Source organism: Mesoplodon bidens, assembly GCF_964165515.1.
Source record: "Mesoplodon bidens genome assembly, chromosome: 10".
NCBI classification, from domain to species: Eukaryota; Metazoa; Chordata; class Mammalia; order Artiodactyla; family Ziphiidae; genus Mesoplodon; species Mesoplodon bidens.
Window position 1 is genome coordinate 39,475,867 of NC_138172.1, and position 19,111 is coordinate 39,494,977.

A 19,111-nucleotide genomic window follows, 5' to 3' on the forward strand; every position below is an offset into this window, starting at 1 on the left:
CTAGAATGTGCTATATCTTCTCTTGTTCTAAGATCACCAAGGGTATGGTGCCAAGGCCACTGGTATCCTGCCCACTGATCTTCAGGAGTAGCTCTTCAGTCCCTGGCCTTGCTGCCTCAGTGAAAACATTCACTAGTGACCAGTTCTGTCTGTGTCCTCCATGTTCTGGAGGCTCCTAGAGGGTAGAGACCATGTATCTTTTGCACACTATTGTATGCCCAGGTGCTGAGCATGGGGCTTGGCACATCTGAGGTCCAAAGAGGAGCAGTTGTGGAATTGACTAGCAGTGTCTGGGATCTCCCCGGCCTTGGCTGCCCTGTGCATGCTGTGCTGCCCACAGCGCTGGAGCCTTCACCCCTATCAATGAAGTTGCCGCCACTCCTGACACCACAAGTGCTGACCCCCTTGTTCAGAATCCAAGCTCTGTTTCCTGTCCTCGGCCTTTGGGATTAAACTCCAAACATTTCCAGTTCCTGTCGAGAGTCCTCTCTTCCTAAGCTCAGGGCCCCTGTGAAGCCACAAGTCCCACTTCCATACTCCATGGCCCTTTGCTCCCACATCTGCTTTGGAGGGACCCAAGGATCTTCTGAATAAGCAGCTCAGGGACTCAGCAGGGCTGTAGGGCATTGGAATCAGTTCATTACCACATCCTGGGATCTGTGTTTGGTGGGGAATCATTTGGCCTGCACCAAAGGAGGGAAAGGAAAGCCAAAAGTACCAGGATATTCCACTTCCCCCCACAGATGACCTCCCCAGAAAGGGAAGAAAGGCAGAGCAGTCAGGCCAGTGGGGCCTTCACAGCCCTCTGGAAGAGGGGACTGGCCAACAGGAAGGCCCCTATTTGGTGCTCACTGGCCTGAACCCCCGGGGGCATTGGCTCAGAAGGCTACTTGGATCCTTTGAAGAATGACTCTGCACACACTTTTATAATCAGAAACTTGCAGTTTATTTTGAATAAACCACTCAAGGTTGAGCAGATGACATCACCTCAACTTTTTCTTTGAAGAAAACAAAGATATATGGTAAATTCATGAAAACACTGTGCCTTCCTTTGCAGGGCAGAAAAATTCTGCCTGACCTTTTCCATCTTCCTGATGTTAACAAGAGACAGCCACTTGAGGCACAAAAGAAAGCTCTCTGCAGATCAAGGGCTGCAGGCTGCAGTCTGGGCACAGAACCTCCTGCAGCTCCAGTGGTTGGGGCCACAGCTGGATGCAAATGCACTATGTGGTAGCTGTGCAGTCCAAAAAATGCCCAGGGCACCGAGGGTGTGACTTAAGGTGCAGAGCTGCAACTCAGCTCCTGCCGCTGCCATGGCAGTGACACAGAAAGGATTCAATGCACAGGTAGAAGCTCCAGACACCAGGATCTTCTATGGGCCAATGCACCACAGTCACACCCCACCCCTAGGTCCCACAGCAGGCACACTCCTCCTTCAGTTAGCTCAGCACTGTCCAACTCTGGGTTCATCTGCTATACTCCTAACTTGTCCTACCGCTCCACGCCGTGGTCCCTTCCTTGCAGGAGATGACAGTAAGAGGCAAAACCTGATCGGGAAGAAAGGGAGCCTGCAGCCGGCTATGTACCCCATGACTCCAAGAGTTACAGCTGTCCTCTGCCTTCAAGAGTGATTCAGTTTACAGCTTACATGATACCTGGGAAATTACCGACTGAGGTGAAAATGTTTGAATATCAAAGAATTTCCAACACAATATTTATTCACAGATCTCCCAAGCAACTCTTCCAGGAGGTCAAGGAGGCCCTATTGAGTATGGACAACTCTGCCAGCCTCAGAGTGGAGGCACTGAAAAAAACCATAGAAACCCCAGGAATCACAGATGTAACTTCTGAGAGGCCCACAGGACCAGGTTCAGGACAGGTAGGACACCATGCAAACCACTTGTTCCTCTGCACTGTGAAAAAGCTGGCCCTTTTCCCTGGCCCGCCCCTTGTGGTACAGGAGCTGGGACCACAAATCAAGAACCGTGCTGGCCTCAGACTCCCAGACCCTAGGGGTGCTGTCCTCCAATAGCTGAAACCAGGCAAGGGGGAGTGCAACCAACCCCTAGAGTGGGTAATGGAGACATACACTCCAGGTTAACATGAAAACAATTTGTGCAAACAAGGTCCCTGAGCCAGGCAGACCAGAGTCCTTGGGAGGACCATGCTGAACTCTGACCCTAACGTTCACCAGAGCAAAGTGTCGCAGGACAGTGTCAGGTATGGCTGTGTGTGAACCTGGTCAGAGTCACACCACGGGAACACTGGCACAAAAGAAGGAACCGAGGTAAAACAAATTTATTTGGGGGAACAATTCCCTTTAAAAGTGGATCTCTATCTTTAGAAAACAAAAGAAAGCTGTGCTGAACTCACATCCCCTGGTCTGGAGGGCCACAAGCCCACCTACGTGTTCTGCTGTGGGCTCTGGCCTGAGTAGCCAGACCCAGGTAAAGCTCACTTTCAAGAATTAAGATGAGTCCACAGACACACAGTGCCATCAGACAGGATGACACCCCATGGCAAGACTCCGTTCTGTATTGTCTCCTCACTGCCAACGTAAGGCAGTGCACCTGACCACAAAAGGGTCTACAAGGACCAGGCAGGAGGCACGATGTGATTCCCTGCACTCCATGCCTATAACTCAGGCCAACTCAATTTTCCACCATCTGCCACCCATGCTCTTCCCTTGGGACTCTAGCTGTGGCCAAACACATATGAATCTGGCAAGCAAAGGCCACCGGGGCCCTCTTGCAGTAGAGATTCTGAGGCAAGGTGAGCGGGCAGCATGTGTTACATTCTAAGTAAAATAGCTAGAGGTTAAAACACTCCAATGCCAATTTATTTTTTAAAAAGGGTTCTGTGTAATTCTATGGTTTGCCCCCTCTTTTTGTATAATTGTACAACCTTTGAAAATTATAAGTTGTAATGATCTAATCCTATTAATAGTCATTCAGAAAAAACTTTCCCTCCCTCCCAACAACCATCCAGGGGGAATTAAAGGTCCTGAGAAGAGGCCAATTCAACATGGCCTCTACCCTGGGAAAAACAAAAAGCAAGAAGATGAGGGGAAAAAAAAAAACAGAAATCGACTAAGAGGTGTGTGGCCAGTGTCTCTCAGGAGTGGGGCCCTGGCTGTTGCCTGGGGTTGTGAAAGGCAGAGCCTGCAGCATGCAGTACAGCAGCCGGGAGACCTCGCAGCCACATCTTCCTCACTCTGGCACGTCCATGTCCCAACCTAGGTGTCATGGAAATCCTTCAGCAGGGTTCTCCTCCGCTGCTCTGCTATGTGCATCTGGTTCTCTAAGTCCTGCATCAAGGAAGCAAGATAGGTGCTTGCATGGCCCAGTCCCATGAGCAGGGAGCAGCTAAAGCCACCCAACCCCTGCCCCCCCTGCCACGGACTCCAAGAAGTCAAAAGCACTGACCTTCCCACCCTTCTCAGCAGCAGCCTCCAGTCCACATGCCAACCACCATGTTACCTATTACCACACCAGCCCTCCTTTGCCTGCCAGAGGATCCAAGAGGACAGCACTTACCCCTCTGTCATAGCTGTCTGCACGCTCCACCTTCCATGACAGGTTTTCGATCTCAGCCTCCAGCTGAGCCTGCTGGTATTCAAACTGTATGGGTAGAGCAGGAGGGTCAAAAGGAGAAGGGGCTGTAGCCGGGGCAGGGCCTGCAGATGGGAGGGGCAGATGCAGCACCTCAGGCTCGCATGAGCTATAGACAACCCTGTCTCTGATACTGTCCTCAGAGAGCAGTGCTACTTCCTGTACCCAGAGCCAGAATCCAATCAAAAGGCTACCTATGGAGCACAGCCATGTGGCAAGGCCACACTCACCCTCCGCCCCCAAAGAAAAGGGAAGAACTTAAGCCACTGAAGAGAATGCTTCCAACATACAGGGAAATGGATGCTGCAAAAACAAGTCAAAGTGGATATTCACAGACACTGTATTCACTGAATACTTCGTTTTTTCAGCCCTTCTGAAAATCAAGTCTTAAAAATTTTCAAACCATTTGACTTAGTAATTATATACCCACTGCACAAATCAGTTGCACAAAGAGGTTTCCCAATGTCTTATTTATGATAGTGAAAAACAGAAACAATAAATGCCCCAAATGTTGGTACAACCATATACTGGAACATTTATGCAACTATTACAAAATGGCATTTTCCAGCCTGGTAAATAACGACAGCTGCAAAAACAATTAGTTGTAACAAAAAAATGTTATATATATAACCTTGATTATAGAAATAATATTAATTTTAAAAGGCTAGAAAACGCTAACAGCGGTCATTTCTTTCTGGTGGGATGATGAATAATGTTAATGTTTTTCTAAGTTTCTCAACATTTAAACAGTAAGTGTGAATTACTTTATAATTGGGGGGAAACAACCCAACATCTAAATGAAAATTAAACCAAGATGCAAAAAAAGTCCACTATATTTACGAACATGCAAGCTGCATATCCTCCCAAAGCATGGGCACTGGCTCCCAAGTGGCAACAGACATTTTCAGCCAGTCACCCCAAAAATATAGTTGTTCACGGGCTTCAGTATATCTGCCTTCCTATTACACAAAATACCAGCACCTGAGATCTACTTCGGAAATGCCTAGGGGAGAAATAAAATTTTACAATTGCCAGTTTTGATTTTGCCCTCCCAATAACCAGGCATCTGGTCCTTGCTCTCCTGCAAAGTGCAGGTAGAGAAGGGCACCTCTGAAGCTAAGAGAGCAGAGAAGAATCGCTTTGACTTACCAGCTTCTTCCTGGGTCCAGACTCCATGTAGTATGCATATGGGTACGTGTACTGCAGGGTGTATCGACACTGCAATAGAGAGAAGAGAAGGGACCTGTATCTATGACCCTAACTACATGGATCTCAGGTGGCTTTTACAGTTCTTACCCCACCATGCAAATTAGCCTGGCTCAACGGGTATGGGCCTGAAAGAAATGAGGCCAAGGCAAATAAAAGATGAATTGGGGGACAACATGGCAAAAACTGAAACAAAAATGGTCACAGAACACCCACAGTTCCTTTTTCACACTGTGATTTATTACCAGCAGCTGCCTCAATGGCTCTTCCCTCTTGAGTCGGACATCAGAGTCCACACATCTATCTCAATACTTGTCCAAAGACAATCTCTTATTTTCCTTTGAGTGATGCATGGATGGGACAAAAGAAGAAAAGGGCTCTAGTTTTCCCTGCAGTTCTTTCCCTGCAGGCAGAGGCACTGGAATACTCTTCTTAAAATCCCCTGGACATCCACAGAGGGCTGGGTCCTCAGTGGGCACAGCCCAGCAAAATGTGGACCCATAAGCAGGAGCATGCAGGACTACAGGACTGCTGAGCCCCCTGCCCCCTACAGTGCCTCCCACCCTCAGAGGTCTGGGCCTGACAGGGCTGGGCATCAAACCATGGACTGGAAGAGTGAGGGGCTACAAACCTTGGCCAAGAGCTTGGCAGCATTCTGTAGGTACTGCCAGTCGATCCACGTCCCCAGATTATTCATGACCCTCTCCTGAATCTTCTCGTGAATCCGCTGGTATGTCTGTGCCTCCAGCTGCAAGCTCTTGTTGTGGTTCTCCCACTACAGGGTTCAGAGGAGGGAGAAAGCTGCAGGAGCCCCAGGAAGGTGGAGATCCAAAAGGAGTTCAGAATGGCCACAGCCTCATCTAGCTGATGGGGACTGTGTGTCCTTGGGATTGCAGGAAGGGGACTTCCTCAGTCCATGCTACCAACCCTGTCCAGAGCAGCTGTCTGCCTGCCAGATCACTCTACCCCCCTGCGGCAATAGGACTCGAGCCCTGAGGATGAAGCAAAGCTAGGTAACTACAGGTCTCTTGTGCTTAGAAACCAAATGTCCCATGCTCTGTGGGCTTCTGAAGGGTCTTCCTGGGATGAACTGCCCTCTGAATCTGACTATTAAAATGGCACTGGATTACGGGGAGGGGCAAGATAGGGGTAGGGGATTAAGAGATACAAACTACTATGTGTAAAATAAGCTACAAGGATATACTATACAGCACAGGGAATATAACCAACATTTTATAATAACTATAAATGGAGTATAACCCTTAAAAATTATGAATCACTATGTTGTACACCTGAAAATTATATAATACTGTCAGTCAGTTATACCTCAATTAAAAACAAACAACAAACATGGCACTGGATGGAAAAGACTGTCTGATGATCCTTCATTATCCTTCAATTCATCATCCAAACAAGGTCAGCATGTCCTTCCTTGTTGGCTGTGGCCGCCCTGTGGAGCCTGAAAGCCATATCTATGGAGGCACCACACAGGCCACTGCAGGAGTTCCACTTCCTGACTTCTGTGTGCACATGCTGGCTGCGGCTACCAGTCACTGGGAATTTCACCCAGCAGGCCAAATGGAAGAAGCCCACCCTCCGGGCTTCTGGATGCCTACCCTCTCAAAGTAGAACAAGTACTTCTTGAGGGCCTCCCTGGCCTGGGCTTGCTGGCTCTGATTGACAATGTCAGGGTTCTCCTTGTACCGACTGCACTCATAGTACTCGCTGCCGTGGGTCTTCCAATCTCCTAGACACATCCAGCAGAAGTCTACACAGAATAAGAAAGAAGTATTTACACACACGAGACAAGCCCACATTCCTCCAAAGTCTTAGGCAAAGCAGGAAAACAGACAGATCCTGCTCTGGGTGGGGGGTGGGGGGGCCACCTATCCAGAACTCTCCAAGGGTGCCTCTTTACAGAGGGGATGTATACCTCTCATCCCTGTCACATCCCACTATCCCTGTAAGCCTGTCCTTGCTGATCTGAACAACAGCCTACGGATAATCTCAGTTTCATGAATACACATGCTTTGTGCTGCTTAATCCAACACAAGCAGATGCTGACTGTACAAGGCCACTGGTTTGCTGTGTCAATGCCTTTGTGACAAGCAGGAACTTGTCCAACTGAAGCCCACCTGGTCATTCAGAAAACACATTTGCCCTCCTGACTATCTCCCACTCTCAACACCTGTCCTAGGTATTGTACATGAAACTGGAAAGAAAGACTTTTCCCCCTTTTCTTCTGTCGTAAACAACACATTTTTATGGGAGTTCCCTGGCGGTCCACTGGTTAGGCCTCGGTGCTTTCACTGCCATGGCCCGGGTTCAATCCCTGGTGGGGGATCTAAGATCCCACAATACACAAAGTGCGGCCAAAAAAAAGAAAAAAAGAAAAAGCACATTTTTTTTTTTATAATATTTATTTATTTATTTATTTATGGCTGTGTTGGGTCTTCGTTTCTGTGCAAGGGCTTTCTCTAGTTGCGGCGAGCGGGGGCCACTCTTCATCGCGGTGCGCGGGCCTCTCACTATTGCAGCCTCTCCCATTGCGAAGCACAGGCTCCAGATGCGCAGGCTCAGTAGTTGTGGCTCACGGGCCCAGTTGCTCCACGGCATGTGGGATCTTCCCAGACCAGGGCTTGAACCCGTGTGCCCTGCATTGGCAGGCAGATTCTCAACCACTGCGCCACCAGGGAAGCCCCAGAAAAAGCACATTTTCATAAAACCCACCCAATAGTGCATACCCAGAATTATGACTCTGTTTCCATACTGAGGAAGCAAAGAGGGAAAAATAAAGATCCCCTATGGATGCTATACATCCGAACAATTATTGTGGCCTAATGGCCACTAATGGAGAGGGGCCAACCACAGTTCTATGTTCTGTCTCTGCCACAGACCCTGACAGTGGTAAACCCTGTTTCCCAGGAATCACTCCATATGACTTCCCAAAAGGGACTTCTGTAAAATCTGGAGAAGCTAAAGCTAGGAGGCTTCATTGAACAGTGGCAATATTGCTTTCTCCTCAGTCAGCTAGGTTGTGTTTGCTACTGTTTTAAATACTACTACATTGCTTAGGGTTGCCTGTACAGGTAGTAAAACTATACAGCAATGTGAGGGATGGAAGTTAACTCTGGGAAGTAAGGGATGGGGAGACTATGACTGAGGAGGGACACACAGAGGACTTTCTCAGTACTAGGAATATGGTGGGTACTCAAGTGTTCACTTTGTCATTTCTCTTTAAACTGTACGTATGTCTTGTGCACTGTTCTAAGTGGATCATACATGTCCCTCTCATTCAAACATGCAGAAAAGCTAGGGTGGGATATCACTGAGGAAATATGCCACTACTTGGCCTATCTTCATTCTACACTTCAGGGTCACCACTCCAGTCTAAAACCTTGCCTCGTCTTCTCTGATTACAGTGTGCTCCTGGGAGAACACAGGAATAGCATTAGTCAGGCTCTTACAAAGAGAAACTCTCATGGCCTCCTGGTCGCCATCTAAGCAGCTGTGTAAGAAACCTATCTAGACATATTTTCTACCTGAAGGAATTTTATTTCTTTACTTGATCTGGCAGGAAAGGAAAGCAAAACCAACAGGTTCTATGTAACCTACACCTCATAGATGACGGAGGCCTGAAAGGCCAAAACCCCCTCTGAAAACTTTATAAAACCTCAGAGGAGGACTTCCCTGGTGGCACAGTGGTTAAGAATCCGCCTGCCAATGCAGGGGGACATGGGTTTGAGCCCTGGTCCGGGAAGTTCCCACATGCCACGGAGCAACTAAGCCCGTGCGCCACAACTACTGAGCCTGCGCTCTAGAGCCCGCGAGCCACAACTACTGAGGCCTGCGCACCTAGAGGCCGTGCTCCACAACAGGAGAAGCCACTGCAATGAGAAGCCCGCGCACTGCAACAAAGAGTAGCCCCCACTCGCCACAACTAGAGAAAGCACACGCACAGCAACGAAGACCCAATGCAGCCAAAAATAAATAAGTAAATAAATTTATATGTATATAAAAAAAAAACCTCAGAGGAAAACTACTATTTTACTGCCTCCAGTAAAACCATGTACAGCCTGCTTAAAAGGTATCTGTAAGGCAGCACAGATAAGCCCCATGCTACTTACCTGCCTTGGCAAAAATAAAAAGAACACACTGAAACCTTCTTCTTGGATGACTGAGGATTCATGAGGGTCTAACAGTCACCCCAAACTTGACTTCTGACTACATGTGTCAGCGAGACGGCAGTGGGATTATAAAAGGGACCGAAAAATAATAAATCAAGAAATCAAGAAATGCTTTAATCTGGTTATCATGACTGTAAGTGACTGAGGCTGCCCTCTGTTTTATCACTTCACCACAAAAGCACTCACTAAACAAGCAGTGGAGACCCGTGCACAAGAAACAGAGACTGTGCCACTGGGCCTTGTACATCAAGCCTGGGACTCACCGTGTTTACACTTGGAGCATTGCTGTCAGAGGGAAACAGAAGAGAACATGTTAAGAGCATGCTGACCAAAGGCTCCATGTCACATAAGCAAAACGTACAGGCGTCTGCTCACCATGTGATTGCAGCCTCCATTCTTCTCAATGCAGATGTTGCACTTGGGACACTGAGGAGACAGAAGGGTGCCATTAGGCTCACGCACCATCAGGCCGGTTCTAAGACAAATTACACAAAGCTCCCGGCACCCGTGCCCAGTAGCTCATCGTGCGAGCACTTCTGGGGAGGAGCATCTCACTTAAATGTGGCGGGTCGCTGAGGCTGGAACAGCAATTCAAGGAAATGAGGTCAGCATGTTTGGCTCTGAAACACTCCAAGCACCATCTGTCCCTGCCACGAGGCCGCTCAGATTAAGCACAAGCTGAGTCAGTAGAGAGCTTGCCTGCTTGGGAGGAATGCCAAAGCAGCATAAGAGCTGCCACACTGGACTAAGTCCTCATCAGCTTGCCTGAACTTCTGCTTCCAGGAGAGGCCAAGGAAATAACCTCTAAAGCTCGCTCTCATTTGAGAGACGCCAGCAACCCCAGGCAGCAATGCAGAGATCAGTCTGATGCTGTGCTCTTCCATCGCCATGAAAAGGACTATGCTTAATGATGTCATGGTCACAGCTGTGCTTGTGGGTGCATCAACTCAGCGTGTGACTGGCACAGGGTACAGCCTTGAGTGCTGAGTCATGAAGAACTCAAGGGGCTACAGGCCATGCTTTCCCATGGGAAGTTTCCAGGATGAGAATTGGGCAGGCCTGGGCTTGCATTAGAGTTCTGCTATTTATTAGGTGTGGCTATCAACTACCTCCCTCCCAGGGCTGTTAAAGTTTGGGAGGCATTCAATAAAACCTAGTCTTCTTCTAATTAGTTTTCCTAAGGGTCAAACTTCTCCAAGCATTTCAGCAATTTATTAAAATAAATGCACTTGGTGCATACTATGATAAATTGCTACAAACTCTGCCAGGTCTGGGCAGCCTCCATCAAGAGCCTCCATCAAGAGCCCTGTTCTGCTCTCAGATGGTACATCTCCTGGGCAAGGCCCTGGGCAGCACTAAGGAGGGCAGATCCATGACAGGTAAGATACAGTCCTTACGTCTTTAGTGTGAGCACTAATGTAGTTGGCTGTTTCAGAGTCGTCTGCACACTTCGTGAGCCATTTCCGAATTGTGGCGCAGTCTGTGGGGGCGTGATACATCTGACGACACTTGAAACTTAAAACCAGAAAAGATAATCGTTAGGTCAGATCCTGTGTTCTTCATTTTCCTTCTGTCCAAGCCAACAGATCCTGAATTAGAGCTTTTCAAAGAGGTAACGTCACCTATCAAGGCATCTGAGACCTTTTCTTACCCAGGATTATACTGAAGTACTGTGTGAATTTCTCTCAATAAACTCAAATGAATGTTTGTTTTAAATATCTTATGTGGTGTCAATCCTTCCTGACAGGATATCAAATTCAGAATTCAGCTTCCCAAAGGGCACGGGGATGCATTCTGAGAAGATACCTCAATTCAGGCCCAAGGCAGGAATGAGATCCAGTTCTGGGAGCCTTGGCTTATCTCCAAGTCAGATGTGCACACAGGATGCACAATGCCAACACTTATGCTATCTGTAGGGGGCATGACACATCTGACAATGCTTGAAACTTAAAATCAGAAAAGAAAAACACTCCAACATTCATCAGGCCAGGCTCCCATGTTTTTAATTTCCCTTTTGTCCAAGCCAACACAACTTTATGGATAAAAGCTCTCAGGCAGGTAGCCTAATACATGTCCCATGGAAAAGAAGTTCATAATGCAGGACACAAAGGATGGAAAGCAACCACATTAGTGGTTCTTAACCTTTGGTGAATCACAGACTCCCTCAACAACATCTTGAAAGGCAGGCACATATGCACACATACCACATTTTCTACATACTTTCTCTGAAGCCCCACCATGAATTTTCCAGGGAGGCATGAATTGGGGACAGGTCTGGACCTAAATTATGGCTCTGCCATTACCTTGCACTTGAATTTCCTCACCTATAACATAAGAGTAACAACAGTACAATCATACACAGTTGTTGTGATAATGAAGGTAAAATGATCAGGACAGAGCATTTCCTCTGGTAAGCCTTCAGTATACTTTAGCTATTCCCATAATGTCTACTGAGTAAACCCCAGGTAAATATAAACACATTTATGGATTATAGTGTTTTAAAATTAGCAGAAAGGCCAAGAGAAAGATTAAAACGTTGATGGTTGTTGCTTTCAAATACAGTAGTATGTGAATTATCTGTGCAGGTAGATACACACCCATAAAGACATGCAGTCTCTGGGCCATGAGTCTCAGTAGCATAAACCACAGCACATTCCCCAAGAATCTGTGCCCCTTTCTTGTCTCCAGACTGACTATTATCAAACATCTCATGGAACATGAGATGCTAGGTACAAACCCTGCCCACGTGGAACAGAGCTGCTCTTCTGGCTCAGCGACCCTGCCTCTCCCAGCCCCACCCTCACAAGAGCAACAGCAGTGGTGCTTTAGAGCAGGAGAAGGCACAAGCCCAGGGCTGCTCAGCACCCACACTCACTCTTACCAGAAGACCTCGTTGCACCGATTGCACTGTACTCGGCGAGCTCTGGGCTCCTGTACCCGGATAACCATGGGGCAGTCTGCACCAGGGCACAGTTGGAGCTGGTAGTGACTCTGTGAACACACCAAGCGGGGGAATAATGAGGACATCCCCTAGTTGGTGCCTCCAAATTAGACCTCCCTGAGTACTCAAACATCTTCTGTTCTTCCAGCTGATGACTTATATCAAGGGGCTACAGGAATTCAAGATGGATGTTGTGAAGACCAGACATTAGGCAGGTAGTGCAAATGACCTTCGTTTGTTTGCTTGTTTTTAATATTTATTTATTTGGCTGTGTCGGGTCTTAGTTGCGGCACATGGGATCTTCGCTGTGGCATGCGGGATCTTTCATTGTGGTGCGTGGGCTCTTCGTTGCAGCGTGCGGGCTTCTCTAGTTGTGGAGCACAGGCTCCAGAGCAAGCAGGCTTAGTTGCCCCGCGGCATGTGGGATCTTAGTTCCCCAATCAGGGATCGAACCCGAACCCCCTACATTGGAAGGCAGATTCTTAACCACTGGACCACCAGGGAGATCCCTGAAAATGACCTTTGAATGCTTAGCTTAAACTAGGTAGCAACTCACTAGAATGCTCTAAGATTAGATGACAAAATGGAATACAGAAGTGTGTCTCTGAAATTAAAGGGCATAGGGACCAGGGCTGGAAAGGAACACAGACCACTCAGCTGTGCATAAGACTCTGAGGGGCTCAACGACCCTCAGGCATCTGCCAAAGGCAGCAAACAGCACAAGGAACAAGGCTTTGCTTTTCCTGTGGCATGTGCATGAGACGACCCAGACCATCAATCAATCCAATAAGCTTGGGCATGAAAGACAAAGATGAAAATTATGCTGCATGGAACCAACAAGCCTGAACAGGTAGCGCAATAGAGGGGAAGGACTCCAAAACTGACCATGCTGAAAACCTGAACAAGTTTTCAAATTGCCCAAAAAGCAACACCTCTTCTTTGTGCTGAACCATACAGTGAACTGAACAGAACAGCAACTCCTGAGATATGCCCGACTTGTGTTTATCCCCTGACATACAATAGCTTGTTTAAGCAACTTTGTATAAGGCGGGGATGCCTGACCATTCTACAAGAGAAAACCAAGGCTCAGAGAGGTAAAACAATGGGTCAAGGGATACATAACAAGGAAGCAACAGACCTGGGATTCACTAGCACTCTAGTAGTTTTCAAACTGTTTTAAAGCCGTGGAGCTCTTTCTTCAAACGAAAGCATCTACTGGCAGCCTAGTCTATAAAGTAACTGGTGAGCATCTGATGAAAAGCAGGCCTGGGAAGACAGAGGGCACAACAGGGGCTGGGCATACCTCCACATAGTCCCTGAAGAGGTAGCGTCTGTATTTGTCTCTCAATTCTTCATTGGGCAGCAATGGAAACACGAAGTCCTCTGGTGTTCGAAGCGGGCAGTCCTGAGCCATGCAAGATACACCTGTTGAACAAAGATAACCTGATGGACAACTGTATCACAGAAGACATAACGATAATATATTTGCTGAGTTCAACCAACAAATTCAGATTCTACGTAAGGAACTCCTAAAGCATCAGAATTTATTCAAAGAAGAGAGAAATTAATATATTTGCACAGTGATACAACTAAAATATTATTCCAAATTAAATAGGATAGGGAATTCCCTGATGGTCCAGTGGTCAGGACTGGGCATTCTCACTGCCAGAGCCCCAGGTTCAATCCCTGGTCGGGGAACTAAGATCCCATAAGCCGCACAGAGCCACTAAAAAAAACCCCAACAAAAACAAAACAAATTAAATCATATATATCACAAATAGCACCAATAAAAAACAAAACTGTTTAAAAAATCCTATAGGGTGGGCTTCCCTGGTGGAGCAGTGGTTGAGAGTCTGCCTGCCGATGCAGGGGACAGGGGTGCGTGCCCTGGACTGGGAAGATCCCACATGCCGCGGAGCGGCTGGGCCCGTGAGCCATGGCTGCTGAGCCTGCGTGTCCGGGGCCTGTGCTCCGCAACGGGAAAGGCCACAAAAGTGAGAGGCCCACGTACCACACACACACAAAAAATCCTATAGGGTTATCAACTAACAATTTAGTTTTGTGATGTTTAATATTACATGCATGTGATTACCGTCAATACAATGAGATTTTGCAGACACAATTAAAGTAATGCTAATTTAGTTTCAAATATCAAGTCATAGTTAAATAGTCCTTTAACTGATCATCAAGTTTGATTTGTGCTTATATTTCCTAAATAACAGCTAACTCTCTAGGTGTTTCTGAGTTATGGCTGCCACTTTGAGAATCAAGATAGATACAGTAGGCAGCTTAAAGACAGTTCTCCCAAAAGGTAAGAGAAGGTAGCCTTGCATTCACACCAACGTCTACATATATGCCCAAACATTAGCCTTAACTCTCTCATTTTGCTCAGGTCTAAACTTTGCCATTGTTCAGACAGATGTGTTTGGAAACCAATGGTTCTGACAATAAGAACTTCAATTAGGCTCACAAGAAAACACTCAGTTGACCTGAGAACCTGAAAGGGCAGAGCTAAAGCTAAATACTTCATGCCAGCCTTTTATAAATCCTATGGCAGACTCACCCACACCCACGCCGTCCTTGACAAGTACTGAGCAGTGTTGCTCCCAGCAGCTGCGGCAAAACTGGTGCTGACAGGCCAGAGACAGTAGGTTTTCCTTCCGCACAAACTGCATACACACTGCGCAGTGGTGAGGGGGATGGGTTGTGGGGACCTGGGGAGAGGCAGAGTGGTATGAGCCATGGGAGGCAATTCTGACCCTGCAACAAGTGTCAGAACTCAACTGCAATGTGTGCACTCTGCGAGTTCCAGTTTTGAGCAGAAAGCACATTATCAGGAAGGCTTTCTGAAGGAGGTGGTAACTGAACTAGGCTTGATGAATCACTAGGATTTAGAGAGGCAGAGAGAAGATGGAAATGAGAACTAACAGTAGTTTATAACATCAGGCTGAAAAGACCAGGATTTCAGAACTGTCAAGGTCCTTAGAGGTCATTCAATCCACCTTCTTTCAGAGACTATTGGGTTTCTTTTGAAAACTGCCCTCATTCAGCACAGCACAGAGTTGCTTCTCAACAAGTACTACAAACCCAGCCATATAGGTGTTTAGAGGCTGAGTGTGAGCCTCTAACATCCCACAATGCAGTTTTACTTGTCAAAGACAGTGGTTTTCCCATATCAGTATGTCCAAAACACACAGTATTACAGTTTTTACCAAGTTACAACTCATCCTTAACATACCAAGGAGATGTCACATACAATTAATTTAGAGAGATGAGGAAGGCTTCTACAAGGGAAGAAACTCTTCTAGTTTGTGGGCAAATAACTGTAAAGCTTAAACTCCAGAATCCATACCATGCTACACAAACTGGCAAAGACAATCTGGGAACCCCAGCCAAAAACACTAACCAATGAAAAAGTCCACTACATGTTTAACATTAGGTTCTTGTTCGTTTACTGGGAATACAAAAAATAACTTGAGGAAAAGGACTGTATTCTCATGTTTGTCCAGTATTCTCCTAGAAATTTTCTCCTAGAAGATTGCAGAAGTTATGTGGTGATCTGAGCCCCAATTCTCCCTCCTGACAGTGCTTTTAACATGGCCCTCATTCATTTGACAAATGCTGACTGAACTCCCAGATACAGAGGAAATTGCTACACATTGACTCCTAAACTTAAAAAGCACTTACAGTCTAGTAGGGGAGCTGAAAAGATATGAGTGAATTACTACAACATACACGTAAAGGTTTAAAGATATAATTAGAGAAGTTTGGAGGGGAGTGGTCCCAGGAGATAGGTTTTGTGAGAGATGGCTTGGATGTGGGTCTCTAAAGATGAGTTCCATTTCCACAAGCAGAGATGGGGACAGAATCTGGACATTCCAGACCAGGGAAGGCACAAGCAGAGTCAAAGAGGCATATGGTGAGTGGGAACACCAAGAACACAGCAGGAATAGAGTACAGGCTGTATGTAAGTGCAAGGAAAAAGGTGAGGCTGGAGAGGGCAGGCAATGATTCACTCATCTATGAGGAAAATTTCCAAACTATAATGGAAATGGAAGATTTAGGCCTATGCTGGAACAAATATCATGGGCATATTGCACTATAAACAAGGCAAGATGGTTCTCAATAACAATGTGAGCCACAGAAAGAGCCATGGGCAACAGGAGAAGCCTTATTCAAGGAGGAGACACTCACATGTTTCGACGGATTGGGCTGAACTCGAGCCTCAACGAGCAGTTGAGCAGAATTAGACTTGTATCTACAAAACAAAAAATAGAAATAAAGGGAATCAGAACCTGAAGACAAATAGTTTTACTTCTGAACAAAAACAGGATAGACCAACATGTGTTGCAGTCACACTAAAGTGTCTTTGTCTTTTAACTACCTTCTTGCAAAACCAAGCTTGCTTTTTACCTTACTACAAATACTTTCTGCTTTTTCAATTTTTCTAGCTCTCAATTGGTATAAGAATAACAACTCTGTCTTAAAGGCACTGAACTCTAAGAAAAATACTTATGAAGGACCATATCTGCTTTAAGTCCCTTTCTGGAATTACAAGCAAATATCTCTATGTCTTCAGAATAGGAAAGGATATCTTCAAGACACAGAAAAAGCAAAACATAAAAGAAAACTCTATATGCTACATTTAAGAACTTCAGTTCAGGGAATTCCCTGGTAGCCTAGTGGTCAGGATTCTGGGCTTTCACTGCTGTAGCCCAGGTTCAATCCCTGGTCAGGAAACTGAGATTCCGCAAGCCAAAAGAACTTCAGTTCATCAGAAGACAAGATAAAGTGAAAAGCCAAGCTATAAACTGAAAGATAATTCAATACATATACAACTGGTAAAGAACTGATATTCAGAATAAACAAAACAAAAACTCCTAAACGTCCATTTGAAATAAAAAACAACAATTAGAAAAATGGGCAAAAGACATAACAGGCATTTCACAGAAGAGGAAGCATAACTCACATAGGAAAAAATGATCAACCTCCTTAATAACCTGACCATTGAAATTAAAAACAACCAGATGCCATTTACACCCACCAGACTGTAAAACTTTAATTCTGACACTCATACACCACTAGTGGGTATATAACATGGTACAATCACTTTGGAAAACATTTTGGCATTATCTAGTAAAGCTGAAGTAACACATACTCTACAGCCCAGCAATTCACTTTCTGTACTTAACCCTAGAAAACTTATGTGACACTGTAAGTCATGTACAACAGTTTTCAGAGTTGCATTATTTTTAACAGCAAAAAATGAAAAACTCACAAATAGTTTTTGACAGGAGGATGGATAAGATGTCATGATGTTCAACCTTGTTAATTTAAAAAGCTGAAGAATACATATGATATGATTCCATGTCTGTAAAGTTCTAAAAACATACAAAACTAAAAGATATATAATTTAAGAATAAATAAGAAAATGATCAATACCTAATTCAAGGTACTGGTCACCCTGGAGAAGGAAGAGATTGTAGCCAGGCAGGAATTGCCATCAGAGGCCTCTGAGTAAAGGTCAGAGGGTTTCTTTGTTTGCTTTATTTGTCTTTAAAACCTATATACATCACACATATGCATGTGAGTGCGCACTCACACATTTTTGGGAAAAAAATTTCATAATAAAAATTTAATTCCTTTCTGGAATGAGGTGTGGCATAAATACATTTAAAAATAAAAACAGTTATCATGTGGCAATAAAAGTGCCACACAAAGTCCAGGTAATCACATTACCAAGACACCAGGAATCTGAGCAGGGAAGAATTACATCTCATATACATCATTTCCTTACACCGCCTAGTCAGAATGCCTATTTCAATTTTTATTCCTAGTTCTCACACTACAATTCTTAATATCTTTATAGCTATCCAAATTGTCTCCATCCCCAAGTTAGGCTAGAGAGTTTGGACAGTGCTAGATACCCATTACCGGAACCTATGTGGTTCCAGAGTTTTGGACAGCAGTGCAGACAGGGAAGTTCATCTGGAAGTCTACCTAACTGTATTCAGCTCTTCAGTATAGAGAGTGAGAGTGCAGTTAGTGAACCAGGAATGCATTTGCTCTTTCCTGATCAGGCTGAGCTGCTCTAGTTTGGCCTTCTTAGCCTAGAGAAGGAAAGGCATAATGATCTTCCTCTGCCGATGAACAGAATCACACCATACAGAGAAAGAAGACTCACTGTGGTGTGAAAGAGCAGGGGCAGTGACCAGTGCACTGCTCAGCAGGGGCAGTTTTGTTCTCCAGGAGTTATCTGGCAGTCCGGAGGCATTTTTGATTTAAGGACTTCTAGTAGGTAGACCCCGGAGATTCTTCCAAACCTCCTATAATTCACAGAACAGTCCCTTCACAACAAAGAGTTATCTAGCCCAACACATCAACAGTTCTTAGTATGAGAAACCCTGAGCTAGACAGAAGCACATGCCTCTTAGAGGAACCCCCCTAGAGGATGCATGAGGAGGAGGAGCCCCTCCTCCTGACAACTTCCAGGACACCTGAGACTCCAAGCTGTGTGCCCCAAGGGCTCTGGTTCTGGAGGTGTGGGGTAAACTAGCTGACCTTTTCTCTGAAGGTAATATGCACTATGTCATGATGTATTATTCCTCACTTATGTGTCTGAAAGAAATAACTGGAGATACTGTCAAGTGTTATCTAGGAGGGTACTGATTAAAAATTAACAATGGCATAAAAAATTTGACCTAACTTCACTGTACAACAACAGGGGTTTGGAAAAGTATGGAACATCTATATAATAAAATACTGTGCCAGCATTAAAACTGGGGTAGAAAGAATATGCTGAAAACATGGGAAAATGTTCACCATATACTGAGAGAAAAAAGGCTATACACTATGATCCAGTGTTTTAAAAATATAATCTGCACACTGTAAGGATATTCTCCAAAACATAAACAATCATCATCACTGGGCGGGTAGGCAGAGAGAGGAGCTATGGGCAATGCCATCTCTTCTTCCTCCCCCAAACACCTTACCTGTCCATTATCTCTGCGACTTGCCAGTGGAAATTAACTAATATAAGTTTAGCAACTGAATGAGATACCTAGAAAGAAAGAAAAAGATCAGATTATCACGTAGTTCCCTTCAGAGTGCTCTGCATGTTGAGAAATGCAGACATTCATCTCTATTGCAGGCCCAGCCAGGCTTGA

At 45.6% G+C, this 19,111-nt stretch overlaps 1 protein-coding gene across 1 annotated transcript in view; it reads right to left on the reverse strand.

Annotated features, from left to right (window-relative positions):
- Positions 1 to 922: 922 nt before the first annotated feature.
- Positions 923 to 19,111, reverse strand: part of ARIH2 (ariadne RBR E3 ubiquitin protein ligase 2) — a 52,225-nt gene continuing 34,036 nt past the window's right edge. The window contains 13 exon segments of the mRNA XM_081245260.1: positions 923 to 3,307; positions 3,537 to 3,620; positions 4,761 to 4,829; positions 5,449 to 5,592; positions 6,434 to 6,585; positions 9,268 to 9,289; positions 9,380 to 9,430; positions 10,402 to 10,519; positions 11,886 to 11,995; positions 13,249 to 13,370; positions 14,509 to 14,659; positions 16,140 to 16,203; positions 18,938 to 19,005. Coding sequence (XP_081101386.1) covers positions 3,236 to 3,307; positions 3,537 to 3,620; positions 4,761 to 4,829; positions 5,449 to 5,592; positions 6,434 to 6,585; positions 9,268 to 9,289; positions 9,380 to 9,430; positions 10,402 to 10,519; positions 11,886 to 11,995; positions 13,249 to 13,370; positions 14,509 to 14,659; positions 16,140 to 16,203; positions 18,938 to 19,005 — 1,227 coding nt within the window. The 3' untranslated portion in view covers positions 923 to 3,235.